General features: G+C 32.8%; 2 protein-coding genes across 3 annotated transcripts in view; one reads left to right on the plus strand and one right to left on the minus strand.

Annotated features, from left to right (window-relative positions):
- The window catches only part of LOC132731891 (GPI mannosyltransferase 4-like), a 13692-nt gene extending 3977 nt beyond the window's left edge, over positions 1 to 9715 (plus strand). For both annotated transcript variants that reach the window (XM_060718188.1, XM_060718189.1), the window contains exon 3: positions 7698 to 9715. In XM_060718188.1, the coding sequence (XP_060574171.1) occupies positions 7698 to 9577 (1880 nt within the window). In that variant the 3' untranslated portion in view covers positions 9578 to 9715. The remainder of the gene's footprint in view (positions 1 to 7697) is intronic.
- Positions 9716 to 11093: 1378 nt separating this feature from the next.
- LOC132731893 (uncharacterized) lies at positions 11094 to 17775 on the minus strand. Its single transcript, XM_060718191.1, has 6 exons — positions 17617 to 17775; positions 15814 to 16042; positions 13575 to 13723; positions 13128 to 13290; positions 12868 to 13036; positions 11094 to 11219 (listed from the first exon to the last, which is right to left on the minus strand). Exons 1-6 carry the CDS (start codon positions 17639 to 17641, stop codon positions 11196 to 11198), a joined length of 759 nt encoding a protein of 252 aa, XP_060574174.1. The 5' UTR covers positions 17642 to 17775; the 3' UTR covers positions 11094 to 11195.
- Positions 17776 to 18838: the final 1063 nt, after the last annotated feature.

The following is an 18838-nucleotide window of genomic DNA, read 5'->3' on the forward strand; positions in this document are numbered from 1 at the left end:
CCTGTATGTGTGTTTTTGTGTTCTATAGTGAACTTAAAAAATCTTTCTCTAAAAATGGCTAGTCCAAATTCAATCAAACTTGGCAGAGTTGTTCTATCTATCTATCTCTGAATACTGCCAACCCCTCTCGCGAGTGTTATAGGCAGGAAATTGTGCGCGTCGGTGTGTTAGTAAAAGGTGTGAGAGAAAGTAAAAACCTAAAAAATGAACATGATCAGGACAGTGAGAGACATTGAAAACTTCTAGTCATTGTTAAAATATTTTTGTTAGTAAGGGTGAAAGAAAGATTTAAAAGTAAAAACACAACAAGTCAACTAATACTGTATCTTAACCACTGCCTGTTTGTATTGATCTAGATCAGGCAGGGTGACAATGTTCCTTGCGAGCTGGTTCCAAAGTGTGATACAGTGGGGGAAAAACGAGAGCAAATGGTAGTCTGATGTAACCTTTATTTTCCTAAGAGAGAGGGGATGCATATGTCTAGTAAGCCTAGATGGAGTTTTAATGTAGGTGGGAAGGCTAATTATTAATGGCTACTAGATTATGGTAAATTTTAAAAAAACATAATAAGTCCAAAGTCTAGTCTGCGATGCTCGAGAGAACGCCAGCCAAGATCTTTCTGCATGGCTGTAACTGATGACAAGGGGGAGTAGTCATGTTTTACCCAGCGTATTGCTCGTCTTTGGACCATCTCTATTTTTTTGATGTTTGATTGTGTGTAGGGGCTCCAAACAGTTGATGCGTATTCTAACTGGGTCTTACTAGGGATTTATAAGCTAGTTGTTTTACTTTTTCATTTTTTGTATTGATATTTCGTTTTATGAATCCTAGGGTTTTGTTTGCATTTAATGTAATTCTTGAGATATGTGTGTTATAGTTTAGGTCTGTGGACAAGTCAAGGCCAAAGTATTTTGAGCTAGGAACTGTTGTTAAAGCTTGGCCATGAAGGAAGTACTTGTTGTTGATGACTTTTTTGTTTTTAGTGATGTGAAGGACTTGACATTTTGAGGGGTTGAATTCCATGTCCCACTCCCTTTCCCATATTTGCATCTTATCAAGATCCTCCTGGAGGGATTGTGAGTCTGAGGACGAGTTTATAGTAATGTAAACCACAGTGTCATCAGCAAAGAGGCGAATTTGAGACTTGGAGACAGAAGATGGAAGTTCATTAATGTAGATCAGAAAGCAGAGTGGGCCGAGGACGGAGCCTTGGGGGACACCAGAGTTTACAGGGACTTCTGTAGAGTGTTCATCTTCCAGTACAACAGTTTGGCTTCGGCCTATCAGGAAGGAACGTGTCCAATTGAGAATTTGTGTGGAGACACCGTTTTCTTGAAGGGTAAGGAGAAGTTTACGATGATTTACTTTATCAAAGGCTTTACTAAAGTCAAGGAGAATAAGATCTGTTTGTTTCCCTGCTGAGATGTTGTTGACAAGGGAGTCTGTTAGTTCAATAAGCTGTGTTTCACAGGAGCGTTTCTCCCTAAAGCCATGTTGAAGGTCGAAGAGAATGTTGTGGTTACTGAAGTGTGAAGAGAGATGTGAGGCGACAATGTGTTCAAGCGTTTTGCAAAGGATACATGTTAATGAAATCGGTCGATAGTTGGCTGGATCTGTGCTGTCACCTTTTTTGTAAATAGGGCAAACGTAGGCTTTGGTCCAGTCAGAGGGAATTGTATCAGAAGATAAAGATTTTTGGAATAGGATTGTGATAATATCTGTGATTTCATTCCTCAGTTCTTTGAGGACAACCGGCCGAACAAGGTCTGGGCCTGCAGCTTTATCTATCTTTAGGTTGGCAAGAAGTTTCAGCACCCCATTTTTGCTGACAGATATATCATCCATTTGAGGGTATTTACAATATTTTTTGGGGTCAAGGTAATAAAGTTTTTGCATGCAAGTTTGTTTTAGAGACAGTGGAGAGGCACTGGAGAAAACTGATTGGAACTGCGTGTTCAATATATTGGCCTTGTCGCGGTTGTTTGATTTAAGATAGCCTGTTGTTTGGTCTTTGAGAGTTGTTACATTTTGGGAATCTTGTTTGGAGTTTTTTAAGTGGGAGTACAGTTTTTTAGTAGAAAACTTAGTTTGGGTGTCTGTGGGATCATTGTCATCAAGTTCTAATATGTGTTCTAAGTGTTGATCAAAAGATGTTTTGATATGAGTTTTGATAAGTGCTTTCAATTTTTTGAATTTTTGTCTAAGTTCATGATTTGATTTATGTTTTTTTAATTTTTGGTATAGATGGTCTCTTTTTGTCATGAGTTTTTTAATTGCTTTTGTTATCCAGGGTAGTGATTTTTTTGATCCTATTCTTTTTATTGGAACAAATTTAGTAATTCCAGTTTCAATTGTTGATTTAAATTGGGTCCATAGTTCTTCAACTGAAAGTGTATCAACTTTATGTATGATTTCTTGGCTTAATATCTGCATATGATTTTTAAATTCAGGCCAGTTGGCTTTTTTGTAGATTGGGCAGTTTCTTGGTTTTTGTTTGTTTATAATTGGTCTTGCGTGTACACTTGTTGTGATGATGTCATGATCTGATATTCCTGGGATTATTTCTGTTTTGTTGACAAGTGTGTGGTTTGAAATTAAAAAGAGATCTAAGATATTGTTGTGTCTTGTGTTTTCATTTATCATTTGAGTAAGGCTATGATTTTCGATGACTTCAAGGAATTTATCATAAGTGGGGTTTGAGTTAAAGCCAGATTTGTAAGAATAATTATGTTCTGAGTCCCATGTAAGTTTTGGAAAGTTAAAGTCTCCTAGAATTATTTTTGTGCCTTTAAGATTTCTTGTTAAGTCTTCAAAAGTTGTTCAAAGAACTTGATTCCATGCAGAATCTAGTTGCCATAAGGTTGCCATGACAACCAAAAGAAATTATAAGAAAAGATTTTAAAAAAGTCTTCTAAAGACCCACAAAGCCTAGAGCTTAGATATTTTGCATAAGGCATCTTTTATTGGACCATTTGGTATTTAATATCATCTATAGGTCCGCTTCCAAAGACTTAAAAATTTTGCTCCTTTTGTCAAAAAAATTGACCCAGGATCACAGGTTTTCCTCATATGTATATAGCTCAAAACTTAAAAGATACAAAGGCTGTAGTGCAATAATTTAAAAAATAAAGAATTTATTAGGTATTTACTTTTTATAAGGAAATAAATATATACAAATAGTTTTGTCTATATTTGTCCTGACCAAATTTCCCCTAGGTATCTAAAAGAGCTCCATCTAGAGGTTACTCCCATACTGACGTACATCTTCCAGATCTGACTAAAAACAGATATTGTCCCAGAAGACTGGAAGCATGCAATAATTGCCCTAGTTTACAAAAAAGGCCCAAAATGCAAACACAGCAAGTATAGACCAATATCCCTCACATGCATTGTGTCCAAATTGATGGAGCACATCTTAGTGTCCAATATTATGTCCTTTTATGATAAGCACAACATCCTTAGCCCCTATCAACATGGTTTCAGGTCAAAACCGAGTTGTGAGTAAGCTTCTTCCAGGAAATTCATGACAATCTTGAAAGTGGCCAACAAACTGATGTCATAGTCATGGATTTCAGTAAGGCATTTGATAAGTTGGACCATCACAAACTTGGGAGTAAATTGGAAAGATTGGGAATAAGTCACAATGTTACAAATTTGGTCCATTCCTTCCTTAAAGTCACGCTCCCAGCAAGTTGTAGTTGAAGGTCAAAAATCAGGAATCTACCAGTCCTCTCAGGTGTCCCCCAAGGCTAGGTATTAGGTCCCTGCCTTTTCCTTTCTTATATCAACGAGACAACAACCTTCCAGATAGTGTCAAAGGTAAGGTTAGACTCTTTGCAGATGATACTGTTGTCTACCTAACCATCAGATCTGAACAAGATGCCCAAACCCTTCAAGATGACCTTCATGCTTTAGAAATATGGGAAAAAGACTGGTCCATGAAGTTCAACCCTGATAAATGTGAAGTTCTCAGGATAACAAGAAAAAGAAACCCTGTAATGTTTCCTTAAACCCTCCATAACATTCAACTAAACTCAGCTAGAGAAGCAAAATACTTAAGAGTCACTATTACTGTAAATCCGGTATTTTTCGCGATGTTTTAATTTTCGCTATTATTCGCGAATCGGCTGCGTCGCGAATTCATGATGCCGCGTAAATTTTTTAACATAACATACATTGTAAAAAAATAAATCAGATGACATTTTTTTTAAGTTTTATAATGAATACAATAACTGAATACAAAATAATTAATATGCGCAATGTTTTATTTACATCATAATAAAGATATGAAGGTTAAAGATTTTTCCCATTCCTTTTTCCTCATGAATTCATCATATCAAACACAAAAAGCTAACATTATTTTCCGACAATATCCACAAACTTTGCACTTTACAGACAAATGTGAACACATATTGTTTAGATGACAATAGATTTAGGGTAAAACAGTGATCAACTGACAATTATCATACGGTAAATTAAGTATTATAAATAATAGATTACATCTTCTTACAAACATTTAACCACTTCATTTGCAAACAAAATCCAAATGTGACAAATGATTTTTTAAAAAAACGTTCATAATAAGTCAATGTATGTAGGTACATTTTGTATTAAAAAAAATAAATAGATAGATACCGTCTCTTATTAACACCATTAACATTAACCTTGAATAAGAGCGGCACATTATAGAAATTAACTTCAACCTACCCTGATATATTGCGGAAATTAAATTTAAACAATCGCGAATATAAATTTCTAACCCTGCAATCGCGAATTCATGAATACGCGAAATAATCCGGGAATGGGGTTTTCGCGAAATAAAGATCACGCGAATATAAAGTGATTTACAGTAGTCAAGACCTTTCATGGACCAAACATATTAACAATATTACATCTAAAGCAAATAACTCCCTTTAAGTTAGATTCATTAGAAGAAATGTTAAAAACCCCAAATAAAAAGATGAACTAAAGGAAACTGCATACGAGACTTTTGTTAGACCTCAGGTTGAATATTGCTCCATAGTTTGGCATCCTTGGTAGAAATACAATGTACCTAGTTTATAAGATAGAGCAAGTTCAAAGATCAGCTGCTAGATATATTTTTAATGATTATGACTATACAAGTAGTGTCTCAAAAATGATAAATGATCTTAATTAGCAAACTCTTGAACAGCGTCAAAACATCAGTGCTGTAACCTACTTCTGTAAAATCCAAAACAACATTGTTTTTTGTGTCGCCTCTACGGAGTAGTGGCGACATATAGGGATCACTTCTCCGTCGTCTGTCTGTCCGTCTGTCCGTCTGTCCGTCTGTCTGTCTGTCTGTCTGTCTGTCCGTCTGTCCGTCCGTCCGTCACAAAACTTGTCCGGACTACTCCTCATAAACTACTGGTGCAATTTCATCCAAACTTTACAGGAATGATCAGTACCAAGTCTAGTTGTGCATATTGTCAGGATTTTCCGGTTCAATGATTTTTGTCAGAGTTATGGCCCTTTAATAAATTTTAATTTTAAAGTTTGTCCGGACTACTTCTCTTATACCACTAATGCAATTTCAATGAAACTTTACAGGATTGATCTGTAGCTCAAGTCCTTGCGCATATTGCACGGGTTTTCCGGTTGAATGATTTTTGGCCGAGTTATGGCCCTTTGATAAAAAGGTTTCTTTTTCTGTGTGTTGCCAGATACACAAAAGCTTGTCCGGACTACTCCTCATAAACTACTGGTGCAATTTCATCCAAACTTTACAGGAATGATCAGTACCAAGTCTAGTTGTGCATATTGTCAGCATTTTCCGGTTCAATGATTTTTGTTTGAGTTATGGCCCTTTAATAATTTTTATTTTTAAAGTTTGTCCAGACTACTTCTCTTATACCACTTATGTAATTTCAATGAAACTTTACAGGATTGATCTGTAGCTCAAGTCCTTGTGCATATTGCACGGGTTTTCCGGTTGAATGATTTTTGGCTGAGTTATGGCCCTTTGATAAAAAGGTGTTTTTTTCTGTGTGTTGCCAGATACGCAAAAGCTTGTCCGGACTACTCCTCATAAACTACTGGTGCAATTTTATCCAAACTTTACAGGGATGATCAGTACAAAGTTGTTAGTCTAGTTGTGCACTGTCCGTCTGTCTGTCCGTCTGTCACAAAATTTGTCCCAACATGAAATTGGCCATCATGAGGCGACACATGTGATTACTGATCGCTCTTGTGTTGACCACCAACACCTTACTCAAACAAGAAATCTGAACTACCTGATGCCCTACTCGAGGACACAATACCACCAAAATTCTTTCTTTCCTACATGTCCTAGGAGCAGAAGTCTTTGGAGTAGCCTTCCTCTTACTGTACAGTCTAGCCCAAGATTAAACATCTTTACTGAGAGACTTGACCCATTCTATAAATTCTAAACTGCACACTATGTCTTTTTAAGTACAATGTTTCAAAATTATCTAGCTAATGTTGATATCATGAATATTGTGGAATATGTGGTAATACAGTAAATACCTAATTTGTTTTATTATTGAGCATTGAAAAACGTTACACAAATTATTCTTTACAGTTTTGTTTTTTTCTAAATTTTCTGACAAAAGTTCAATAAGTACACATGGGTATAGAGTTATTCATTTATAGCTCGACTATACAAAGTATATTGAGAGCTGTCCTACTCACCCTGGTGTCCGCGTCCAGATTTCAGATAAAAGTTTTGGTGCAGTAAAGTATTTTTCACACACTGTACTTTTTCATTTCTTAAGGTATCAACTTCAAACTTCAAAACTATGTTCATGTTATGTGTCAAGGTTCATAACTTCATAGCACCAATATTTTCAGATTTATCTCCCTTTGAAATTAGAAATTTCCTTAAAAAAATATTTTTTACCGTTACTTCTTTATTTTTTAAGGGATCACTTCATACTTCAAATATATGTTCCTTATCATTAACCACATGTTATGTGACAAAGTTCATAAGTCTAGTACCAATGTTGCTAGAATTATCTACCCATAAACTTGGATTATTTTACTTGAAAAATGTTATTTTTAACTATAACTTCTTTAGTTTTAAAGGTATCTACCTCAAACTTCAAATATTTACTCCTTATCATCAATTACATATTATTTGACAAGGTTCATAACTCTTGAAGCACTATTTTCAGATTAATCTCCCTTTGAACTTGGGATTTTCTTTAAGAAATATTATAACTTCTTTACTTTTTAAGGTATCTACTTGAAACTTAAAACATTGCACACATGTTGTGTGACAAGGATCATAACTCTAGCTTGACTATTTCAAGAATTATTCCCCCTTGAACTTGGAATTTATGTTAACAAATGTTATTTTTTTACTATAACTTAATACATAATTATAAATAATTGATTTTTCTTTCATAGCTTTGTCTTCCTTACTGCGTCCAGTATTTTATTAGTCCAGCTTTGCTGTCTGCTGTGACAGCTCTTGTGTACTGTATTGTACTGGTATTACTTTTTATGACACTATACTGTTAAATTATGTTTCATGTCAACATTTATCAATTTAACACACTTGATATAAAAAATAAATTTCTTTACAAGGCTATGGTCATTCATGTTAATTCCCTTGCCTATGAATAATGTTGACCTCCAAGGAAGATGAAATCTCACCTAGCTAAGCTACAAATTTACTTCTTTATTAAATACAGAATAAAATTTGTTCGTTTCAGGGGATGCATTAAATATAAGTGTTGTACAAACCTGGGAATTTACATCTGCATACCCCCTACGAAGTGCCGTGCTACCTCAGATTTTGTTCCATCCAATGTTCAAGCTTCTAAAGTATGCTGATGAAAGATCAAGCTTCTCCATGACAGGATGTCATCTTGTAACAAGCTACCGTCTGCTTATGGCAGTTTTGAGCCTATGGATTGATATCTGCGTATATAAGATTTGCAAGGTCATTGGACTTCAAGGTCATTCTGCCAACGTGTTATTAGCAAGCTCTTATGTGACCTTGACCTATCAAACACACACGTTTTCAAATTCATTTGAAACTTTGTTATTTGTTACCCTGATCTTGCTGATTCTTATATGTATGAGAAAAGACAAAATTAACTCATTCTCAAGAGCAAGTTTCCATTTAGATAACATCACTGATAAAACAGTAGCTGAGGGATACTTTGAGGATGCAAGTTCAGACACTGAAGATTTAAATTCTTCTTTAAATGATTTACATAAAAATGCCTTTAATTTAAGGAACAGAAATAAGATAGTTGATAATGAAGTAGAATTAAAGAGAGAAGGAATATTTAACAAACCAGAAATGAGGTTTCAATTTGAAAACTATTCAGAAAAAGTGGAAAAACACAATGAAAGACATGTAAAGGACTTGAAAAAAGGTGTTCAAACTAGTAATGTGTACATTTATATAAGTGTTATGGCACTAGTTGTTACTGTAGGCATATTTAATCGTCCAACATTTGTAATTTTTGCTTTTCTTCCACTTTTTTGGTGGGCAAAAAAGCATCCAACAGGTGAAATATATGTTTTTAAAAGGGCAGCAGTTTTTATATGTACAGGCATTTTGTTATCTTTTGTATTTGTTATAATGGATACAGCATATTTTACTGGCTTTGATATTACATCATTACTTAGTGTAGACGGCTGGCAGAATATGTTGAAAAAGTGTGTCAAAACTCCTCTAAATTTTGTGCTGTACAACAGCATGTCTGTAAATCTAGCAGAACATGGATACCATCCATTTTATCTACATTCAATGGTAAACATGCCTCTACTTTTTGGCCCAATGTTTTTTTACTTAACTCGACATTTAATTAATAATGCGCTTATTCTCTTGAAAATAACAAAATCAGATGAAGGGACTATGCAAGTCAGTAAGACACAGCCTCGTCAACGAGAAGATAAATGCCAAAATAAACTGAAAAGTGATTTTGAGAGAATGTTAGGGATATTCATTCTATTCCCTATTATGGTATTGTCATTTTTTCCTCATCAAGAAGCCAGGTTTCTTATTCCTCTGCTACCACTTGTTGTGATTAGTGTTGCTATTTTTAGTACCAAACTTAGTAAATTATTCTGGTTAACTTTTGTAGTTTTTAACCTTGTATTGAGTGTGGTATTTGGCACACTGCACCAGGGTGGTGTTATTCCTAGCCTTATGAAACTGCAAACAATGATACAAAAAGAATTTCAGGAAAATGACAGTACCTCAATCACATTAATATACTCTCATACCTATATGCCACCAAAACATGTGTTATTAAATCATATGTCAAATCTTGAATTGATAGATTTAAAGGGAAGTAATTTTCAATCTGTGATAGATGAAATAGAAAAAAAGAAAATCTCCAAATTAAAAGTTACAAACTCTGATGTAATTAAAAGTGTGGAAAAAAAGATTTTTGTATGTATACCAGGTTCCCTTGTAGAAGAATTTAAACTAAAATGCAATGGATTGTATAGCATAAAATCAGAAGAATTATTTTTTCCCCATTTATCATTTGAAGATCCACCAAATGTAACTTTAACTGGAACATTTGAAAGTTTATATGATATGATGTCACTTCATTTGATAGAAATTGACTAATCAGTTTCCATTTAATATACATTGTATTATAACTTGTATGTGTTGTAATTTTTGTTACCTATGCAAGATACTTTTGTTGTCACTTTTTCTGGATACAATACATTTGTCTCTAAATGTAATAAATAATTTTAAAACACCTGTAATACTTTGGATAGAAAATGATCATTTGTAATTACACCTTGTATTTGAATGTGTCAAAAATTATAGGCAACTCCCATAATTTAAAGGCCCCTCTACCTTGTCCTATTTATTTTTAAAAAGAAGATATCAGACCAGGGAATAATAATTATGCATGACTAAGATTTATAAGACCTATTATTTGTAGTTGCACCTTGTATTTGCATGTGTCAAAAATTATAGGCAAATCCCAGAATTAGAAGGCCCTAATTCCAAAAATTTGAAGGCCCCTATACCTTGTCCTATTTGTTTTTTAAAGTAAACATCAGACCAGAAAATAATAATTTTGCCTGACTAAGATTTATAAGACCTATTATTGATTTTAAACAAAGATTCAACTGGGTATGCCAGTACAGTATAATCTGTATTCGATAACTATGTGACATGTTGAAATGAATGAAATTTCATATCTGCAATTTTGCTTTTGTAAATGATAGTTGAAATTGTTGTTCCAAGTCATAATCGTTTGATCTTGGTTCATTTTTATATGCCTGAAAGAATATTAGACATGTACTAGTAATGTGACTGGTAGTCTATTATCAATTATGTGTCTGCTTTGTAGCTTTTGAACTGATTTAAATAAATGGATACTTTTCAGCAGAAATTATAACCATAATGAGATGATGTTCAGAGCACAGATCTAGTATTCCTAGAGTCTCCGTCAATGTGAAGGTCACACAAAGTTGTTATGTATGAATTTTAAAATTATTTTGCGTCCGCGTTCTTTCTTTTACAAAGATTGATAACTAGTGTATTTGCTGATTTCATTATTTAGCATGTTTCTTTCTCATGAAATATGAAAGATTCCATTATGTTTTGTTGGAGATAAGGTCTGAGAATGAACACTTTTCATTATTTGAACTATTTGAAGGACTTACAATTTGTTTTCATTTGTTATTGAAAATAAAGTATCAATAGATGTGTGTACTTGACTTACTTACATAATGAATGTGTATGATTCAAGTACAGATGGTACATGTAGATTAAAAGATTTAACCATAAGTGCCATTTAGTGAACCATTGCTCTCACATTTCATACATTCTAATTTTAGTATTACCCAACTAGTATAGTAGTGACATCATGTATTATAAAATACAAGTATTATGGAAGTTTTATAGCTCTATATTTTAAATAGTTTTTGTTTTCTTCTTTGGTATTTGATGTGCTATTACACAGGCACGGCAATGTGTTATTAAAATTTTTATTTATTATACCAAAACATTACATACGACGCTATTTAAGAGCCAAGTGTTTCACGTGATGGTAAAGTTGTCACTCAATCAACATCAACAAGAAATAGGCTGAAATATTTTTGATTTTATAAAACACAACATTGGGTAACATATGTATTTTTTGTACTTTATTTCAATTTATTTGTGACTTAATTCATTATTATTGCCAATATAGTTCATTTGAAACACATATCATTTGATGAGCCTTCTAGTAGAGTGGTGACATCATTTCCTGCAAAAGATAATGAAAGTTCATAATAAGGTGCTGGTGTCAAAAAATGATTTGAAAATTTTTTTATGATTCTTCCAACAATCTATCATAACAGTTTGTGCAAGATTTTGCAACAAAAATATGTTGATATTTTTCAATGCAATTACTTAGATAGATCTTAACAGTTAACCCCATTCATGTAACTTCTCAGACAACATGAAACTAAGAGCTGAGATAACAAGAGCAATAAGAATTTGAATAACATTCTTGATGTAATTTTTATGTCAATTGTCCACCATCTCACGCGCATTTACAATTTTTTATTGAGTATCCCAAAACTAATGTCCGATAATCGTTGTTCCCCATTGTCCAATGTCAATATAATAAGTTACAACTTAAGCCAACGTCGTGAATGACATCGCCAGTTACAAACGCATTCATGTTTAAAATAAGGTTTTTTTTGGCAATATTGACCAGAGACTCATTAATTTTCGGGAGTTTTTGGTTACTTATTATGATTTACGCATAAGATTTCAATGATAGTATACATCCCGATATTACAGCTTTAGAAGTAGTCATTTTTCCATAAATTTGCATATATAAATGTGTTTTTTAGCACAACTTCATTATTTCAACATTCCGGTACGGGTTACGGGATATATACGATAATTATATTTTAATGAAGTTTATTATTTGAAGAGATTTTATTGACCTGTCAAGTTTGAATATATTAAAGCATTATTAAAATATTATTTAAATATTCGATCCTACTTCGGTTTTGTCCTGTAGTTTATGAGAATTAATATGAAGTATGTAACTATACTGTTTTGAAGTCACGCCAGCTTAACTTATAGGTCTCCGGCACATACGCAATAGCATAGTCGGTTAAGTGATTGCCTAACATATAAGAGGTCTGTGGTGCGATCCCTATTGTTTCCATTGTTTTAGACCGGCTATTTATTTTTGAAGTATATTTATATGGAAATAGACGAATGTTTGCAAAATTGTGTTCACGGATATGAAGCAACTTAGAAACACTGTTTTGCCTCGATTTGTATTATGTTTTACGGCACTAAAATGGCATCCGAATGAATTTGAGATATTAATATAAAACAATGGTATTTTAAAAGAGTAAAACTCTACTAAAAAGAGTAAAACAAACATTTATTAAAACAAAACGAACAACATAAAAACAATCATATAGCTTCAATAATGTTGAAAATGTTAATAACATACGCGGTCTCGATCTTACAACATGTACAACAGTTAGAGTATAATTAGTTAGGTCGATATGTTTTTTACTATACCGCTTTTGACAAAAGAGACGGTAGGTTATTTCATTTCCATAATATAACTGTCCAATGTCATAGCACTTATACGTGGAAAGCATGGCGCAAGCAATCATGGTTTCTGCATACAAAATTAAGATAAACAACGTGCATTCACATCTGCAGACGCTCTCAAACGGAGCTCGGGCTTTAAATACGTCCACGTGCTTCTGCAGATATATATGCACGAAAAGTAAGGGGACATAAACCCTAAAACAATGTATCAATAGATTTACTGAATTACTCCCGAAGAAAATCTAATTATGTAAAACTATAAGTTTACAAATTGTATAAATCACAAATATTCAGTTCTCAAGTAAGATTGAAATCCTACAACTTACCGTCAATTTATTTCTGGCCTGAGGTCCTATGGGTGGAGTTAATGGATCAATGGCCACGGAGAAGACGATCCAGTAAGTTAATAGTACCTCCTTTTTCTTTGATCCGCATGATAGAGTGGTATCGCCATAGTAAGGTGAAGCTGTGCATTGGAACAAATCAGATAAGGCCCTAAAATAGTATAATAAAACAATTTAACTCGTGCTATGGTAAATAATTTGTCTTATTACAAAATATTTAATGTAGTTGCAAAGATAAATACCTTTTGTATTGTTCTCGAGCCATTGATAGAGTTTGAGCATAAATTTTCTTTATCTCGGACATCATGCCGTGTGTTTTACGAAAACAATCGTGTATAGACTTTAACACCTCATTCTCGTAAGACTGAAAACATGTCATGTTTAACATGTAATCTTCGTTCAAAACTGAAAATATATAATGTATTTAAGTTACAAGTAAATAATGTTAACATTTAAATGAAGAGCAAAAACAAGTTCTAAAAATGTGAGTTTCAAATTATGAATATATTTGGAATACAAAAAGTCGTGGTTGTCGGTGACTGTAATTGAAATAAAATGTTAAATAAAAATCACAATGCATATGTATATGGTTCATATACTGTCCAAAAAGAGCCTTCCTATAAGAAGGGTTGTTATATTGTGAATGTAGAAAAAGTATATATGTGCTCCATTTACAAGTGCATACGTACCACCACGGATCCAAGAGGATGGTTGATTATTTTCACAAAGAAAAGAAACCTTTTCTCTTACAACATCATTGATTGTTTCTGTAAGCTCTGGACAGACTGATACAATATCTCTTGTACATCTTGTATAAGCCTCGTTAATTTGCTCGTCACTGAAAGATTAGGATCAAAGCACTAAAAGTACCGAAAATCAGAGAGAATTAGTCGGAGTAAAAATATTTAGGTGTTTGTAAGGCAGTGGCCAGTTGCAAAAAGTAAAATAAAACTGTATTTGGAAAGTTTATTTGAGGCGAGGTGATCAAGGTGAGGCACATTCCAAAAAGATTTGTCTTAAACATTTCATACTCGGAAGAACTGTCTTCACAAGAAATCGCAAACATTTGGCTTGTTGTAAACATATTTATAAAGAGTACTTTTCATTTACTTTTAATTGCATAAATAATATTTTGTTTTGCCTAAGTTTGATAGATAACAATAAGATTTGAAAAACAATTCGATTGAGTTTCAACGGTCAATGTTATATTTAAAACTTTGATTTTGACCTTAACCCTATTGGACACAAAAGTAGTCCCAAGCTGAATAGCCAAATTTCCATATAAGCTTGCTATATACCAAGTTTGATCTACCGCTCTCCAGCCTGTCCACATTTGCCAACCTATTATGAAGGACTTTTGAAATTGAAATCCTGGTTAACCTGATCATAATATAGATGCTTTCATAAAATACATGCATATCAAGAATGGTGAATACGAATAATCGGATAGAAAAAATCCGCATTTGGTTAGTGACAAATATGGTAACATACATGTATTTTTTATAATTACATGTAACAACACAGTGAGCTGCTCAATTACAATTGCAGGATTTGTCCATTTAAACTTGTACACACGAATGAACTATCTAATTTAATTGTTTTATTCAATGTTGCTAAAAAGTGTATATCTTTTACTTATCGGTAGCTTTTTTTAAAGCGTTTTATGTTATTTCGGTCTGCCCAAATTAAGCTACAAAATTTTGATATGCTAACAAAATAATAAGTATATGCTGAGATTCCATAATATCATGCAAAACTCAAATGTTATTTTCTTCTGTTGCTTTCATTTTCAGTAATCATTGTTTTAAGTTGATTACTGACTTTTTTCTGTTTGTTTTGTTTGTTTTTATTTATTTATTTATTCTTAAAAGAAAGTTTTGATCAATTTAATGTGTCATCTTCAAAATACACGCTATCTGCCACAATGCACTTTTGCAGTCTTTCAACCCATATTTCATACTCATCATCTGAATTCTGATATATTGCTGAGCCAACGGCCTTCCTGGAATGGTACATTTTTCCAGACAGGTAGTATTCTAGATTTGGGGAAAAGAAAATGTCAGAGGGAGAAAGATGATGTGGGATGTTGGTTTCATTCTCCTACGCCAAAACCCAATAACACTGTACGACTTATGGGCGGATGCGTTAACATATAAGAAACGGGTGTACTTGAGTCCTGTCTTGGGACGATAAAGTTTGTAGCAGTAATTTTATTCGCAAAGAACATCATTTCTTTAGAAAGTACTTTCGGTCATTTTTTTCCTTTATGTAGCAGATTTTTCAGAACCATTATTTCACTTTGCAATGTACTGGCGTTTGCATTTGTGGTTCCAAAAATTAACACTTTCGTTTGAGTTCAAATATGTAAACGCAAGTCGCATTACCAGAAATCACATTGTCAAAAGCTTTCTTGTTATATTTTTGACACATCTTCCGGTTGTGCTAATGACAAGTTTGTCATACGTGTTATCTGCCTCATTGAAAATCGAGCATCCTTTTAAAAATATTGCGATTTTGTCTGTGTTACGGTAAACATTATTCAAGTAAGAACTACTGGAACCACTCAACAATTAAAAAAAGCCAAATAGAAGTAACTAAAATTAGCACAAACACAACAATAATATCGTGTTGAAGAATAATATTACACTTAAAACATGTCATGTCGTATCCCCACCACATCCCCCATAAAAAAAGAAGAGGTAAAATTTCGGGGAAAATCTATGGAATGAAACAGGCAAACAGTGCTGGACGCAAATATGTGATTTAAAATACATTCTAGGTAATACTGATTCTTTAGTTTGTAATATTACGAGTTTGTATATTTGAACAAAGATCATCAAGGAAGACCGAAGTTTACAGAACGCAGCATACACTCACATAGGACCATCGGAAAGGAACTAAGAAAGTATTGATTTCAGATTTCTTTACCTGCATAATGACGTAATTTGTGCCAGGAAAGCTCCTCTTGTTACTATATTCAACTCGTCTATTCTTGTCATCAAGATGGAGTAACCAGTAGTATTTCTTGACCTAAAACATTCGGAGAATCGTTGTACGATGTTTTCGTATCTATCACAGTTGAACATCTCTTCTTCTGATTCGTCCTCTGATACTGCTGAATCAGCTCCACAGCTCACGATCACCGCTAGCAACAACACTATATTGAAATAGAAACACAACATTTGCATCAACATCATTTTCTAGAGGTTTTAAGGTACTGAATAAGTAAATTTTCAACTAAAAAACACCTCGGACGTAAGACGAAATGTGGGAGAATAATGTGTTATTAAAACTTGTACGTTTATATATTACAAGTATGTTTCTATCAAATAAGCGTGGAAAGAAAAGGTTAATATTAGATTTAAGGCTGGTAAACAAATTTCTTTGGAAAGATAAGTTTTCCTTTAAGGATTGGAAAAACGCTTAAGAATATTTGGAAGAAAAAATATTTTTATGAACATGACATCAGTACAGCTATTTGACACTTGGTCATTTTGTTTTGTCTCACGGTTTTGAATAAGTACAGCTCGTTTTGTTTTTACAAATGTTTAAGTGAATTCATGTTTTGGAGAAGTTATAGTATAAAGATAGTCATGTGTGTTGATAATTTATTTGGTACTAACAGTACATTTAATTCTGCTCTGGGTGATACCTTAATAATAAGAAATTCTTTATGTAGAATTAAGTCGTGGATTCTAGAGTATTTACACGACATTCAGCAAGGTTTGTCTTTTATGATAAAAATCTATTTTGGTTCCATTCCTGTACAAGAAATAGAATGGACAGGCATATTTTGAAATAGTTTTGAGTTTATATCAGTATTCCTGAATGAAAAGTTGAAGACTTTTTTATCAATAATAAATTCAATACTTAAGGGCTTAGATTTCTGCACGGTGTTTTGCTAATTGCCTGGATCATCGCCCGTTTTTAGAAACAAAACAAGGCTTTTAGAAATAGAGTAGAACCTTTTTTAGTCTGTTTAAAAGTTAAATTCTTAACGTTTTTGTTTAGAAGAATCAGCATGCTTGGGTCAAATATTAGATGTGGGTTTTCTTGGACTTAGGATTCTTAGCTGTTAAAAGGTAAAATTATGAAATTGTTTCCAGAATTATGTTCATGCGTACATATTGTCTTCTACTCAACTTGATTTACATGCAGAATCAATGAGAAGTTTTTAACTTTTCTCAAAGTTTAAAATCTGCACATGATTTTCGCGATTGTCCTTTTTATAATTTTAATATATCCAACTTAAATTGTTGTAAGTGCTTGTTCAAATATGGAAAGTTATGGAAAATTAATATGTTTGTTTGAGTTAATTACCCATTTTAATTTACACTGGAATGTTTCAGATATTTTTCTGTTTATGAACTGAAACGTATGCGTGTCGGCTTACTGTGGGGATTAAAAAGAATGCTATATATTTAAGAAGTGCACATGATGTATGTTTTTCTAGAAGAATATAAAATATTTTGACAGTGGCCTATCTTTTTTCTTAGTGGAATGGTTTTGATTTAAATGCCGTTAAATGTTTCTTTAATAATGGAACAGTATGATCTAATATTACTAAAACAATTGACGGTTTAGAAAAAAATAACCCTAGACAATTAATGACCAAGAAAAAGTTGTACATTAATTACACTAACAGATGTATGCGTTTTAATAAAAAAAAAAGAATAAAATAAACAAATCAAACAAACAAATAAACATAAAACAACAAATTCTTATACTTACCGAATCTGAGATTTGAATCCTTCATTTTAGATTTTAGCAGTGGATTTCTTTTCCTAAGACCTTATCACTTGTACAAATCCTTGTGTTGAATGGCCGAGATTATTTTTCCCAAATCATTATATATTATGAAGTGTGGTAAATTATGCAAATTGTGTGTATGTCATCGTTTAAACTACACATTTGGAACAATTTTTTTACATTAAATTAATCGGCCGGATGAAACAGAAATCTAGGAGCGTAACAGCGCTGAGAATTTTATAAAATGACAAAATACAAGTGTTATTTATGCAATAGCATGTGTCAAATTATCTATCACATTATGATAATAATGCAACATTCCCAACAAAATTCCAACAAACAATGTAGCTTGAAAAGATGACTGCGAACAATTTGGTTTAATTGGAATAAATAGCATCTAGGATGATGGCTTGTTTTTGAGACAAGATTGGAATTTACAATACTTCATAAAAGAGACAAAAACATTTTATGACATAAGTGTTTAAATTATCCTAATTTTACTGCAGTTTAGAACAAATAACAAGAAAATAAATGATAAAATTACGAGCAATTCTAAAATATTTTTCTACAATTAAATGCATAAGTAATGAGTTATCTACGCCGAAATTATATCTGCCAAAGCTTTACCCTATATTCTACCCAATCTTCTCATTTTGAACGTGTAATCCCACAAACTCACAATAGAAGTTTCAAATACAAGTTTGAAATAGAATGAGCCCATTAAACAAGTTGGTAGACAATGCTTTTGTTTGTTATTATTCTTTTTTTAAAGTTTTCCCTTTATTTTGTGTTGTCCTTTTTATTTTTACTTTTTCTCTTATTTTATTAAGCTTAGAATTATGTGATTCTAAACTAAATTAGAGAAAAACAGGAGCAATAAAGAACCCACAAGACGTCGAAATTAAATAGTTGCATGCTTGGTTTGGTTGAGCCTACTTATAGACGATAATGGTAATTGAAGCCTAAAGTACATAAAAAAATTTACGGATTGAATAGGAAGCTTTAAAACCTTCTTTTTTTTGTAAACTCTCATTTTTTCTTGGTTGGTGGTTGGGACATTTTATTTTTATTCGGCGTTCTCGGTTTTGTTTTGATGCCTCCAAATAGCACATTACGTATATATCTCTTTTTTTCTTGGTTGAAATCAATTCTTATTTAGCTTATTGGCTTTTACGATAACTTAACATAACCTTAGCCCTGTAAA

This window comes from Ruditapes philippinarum, unplaced genomic scaffold, assembly GCF_026571515.1.
Source record: "Ruditapes philippinarum isolate M1 unplaced genomic scaffold, ASM2657151v2 ctg481_1_1_1_1, whole genome shotgun sequence".
Taxonomy (NCBI): Eukaryota; Metazoa; Mollusca; class Bivalvia; order Venerida; family Veneridae; genus Ruditapes; species Ruditapes philippinarum.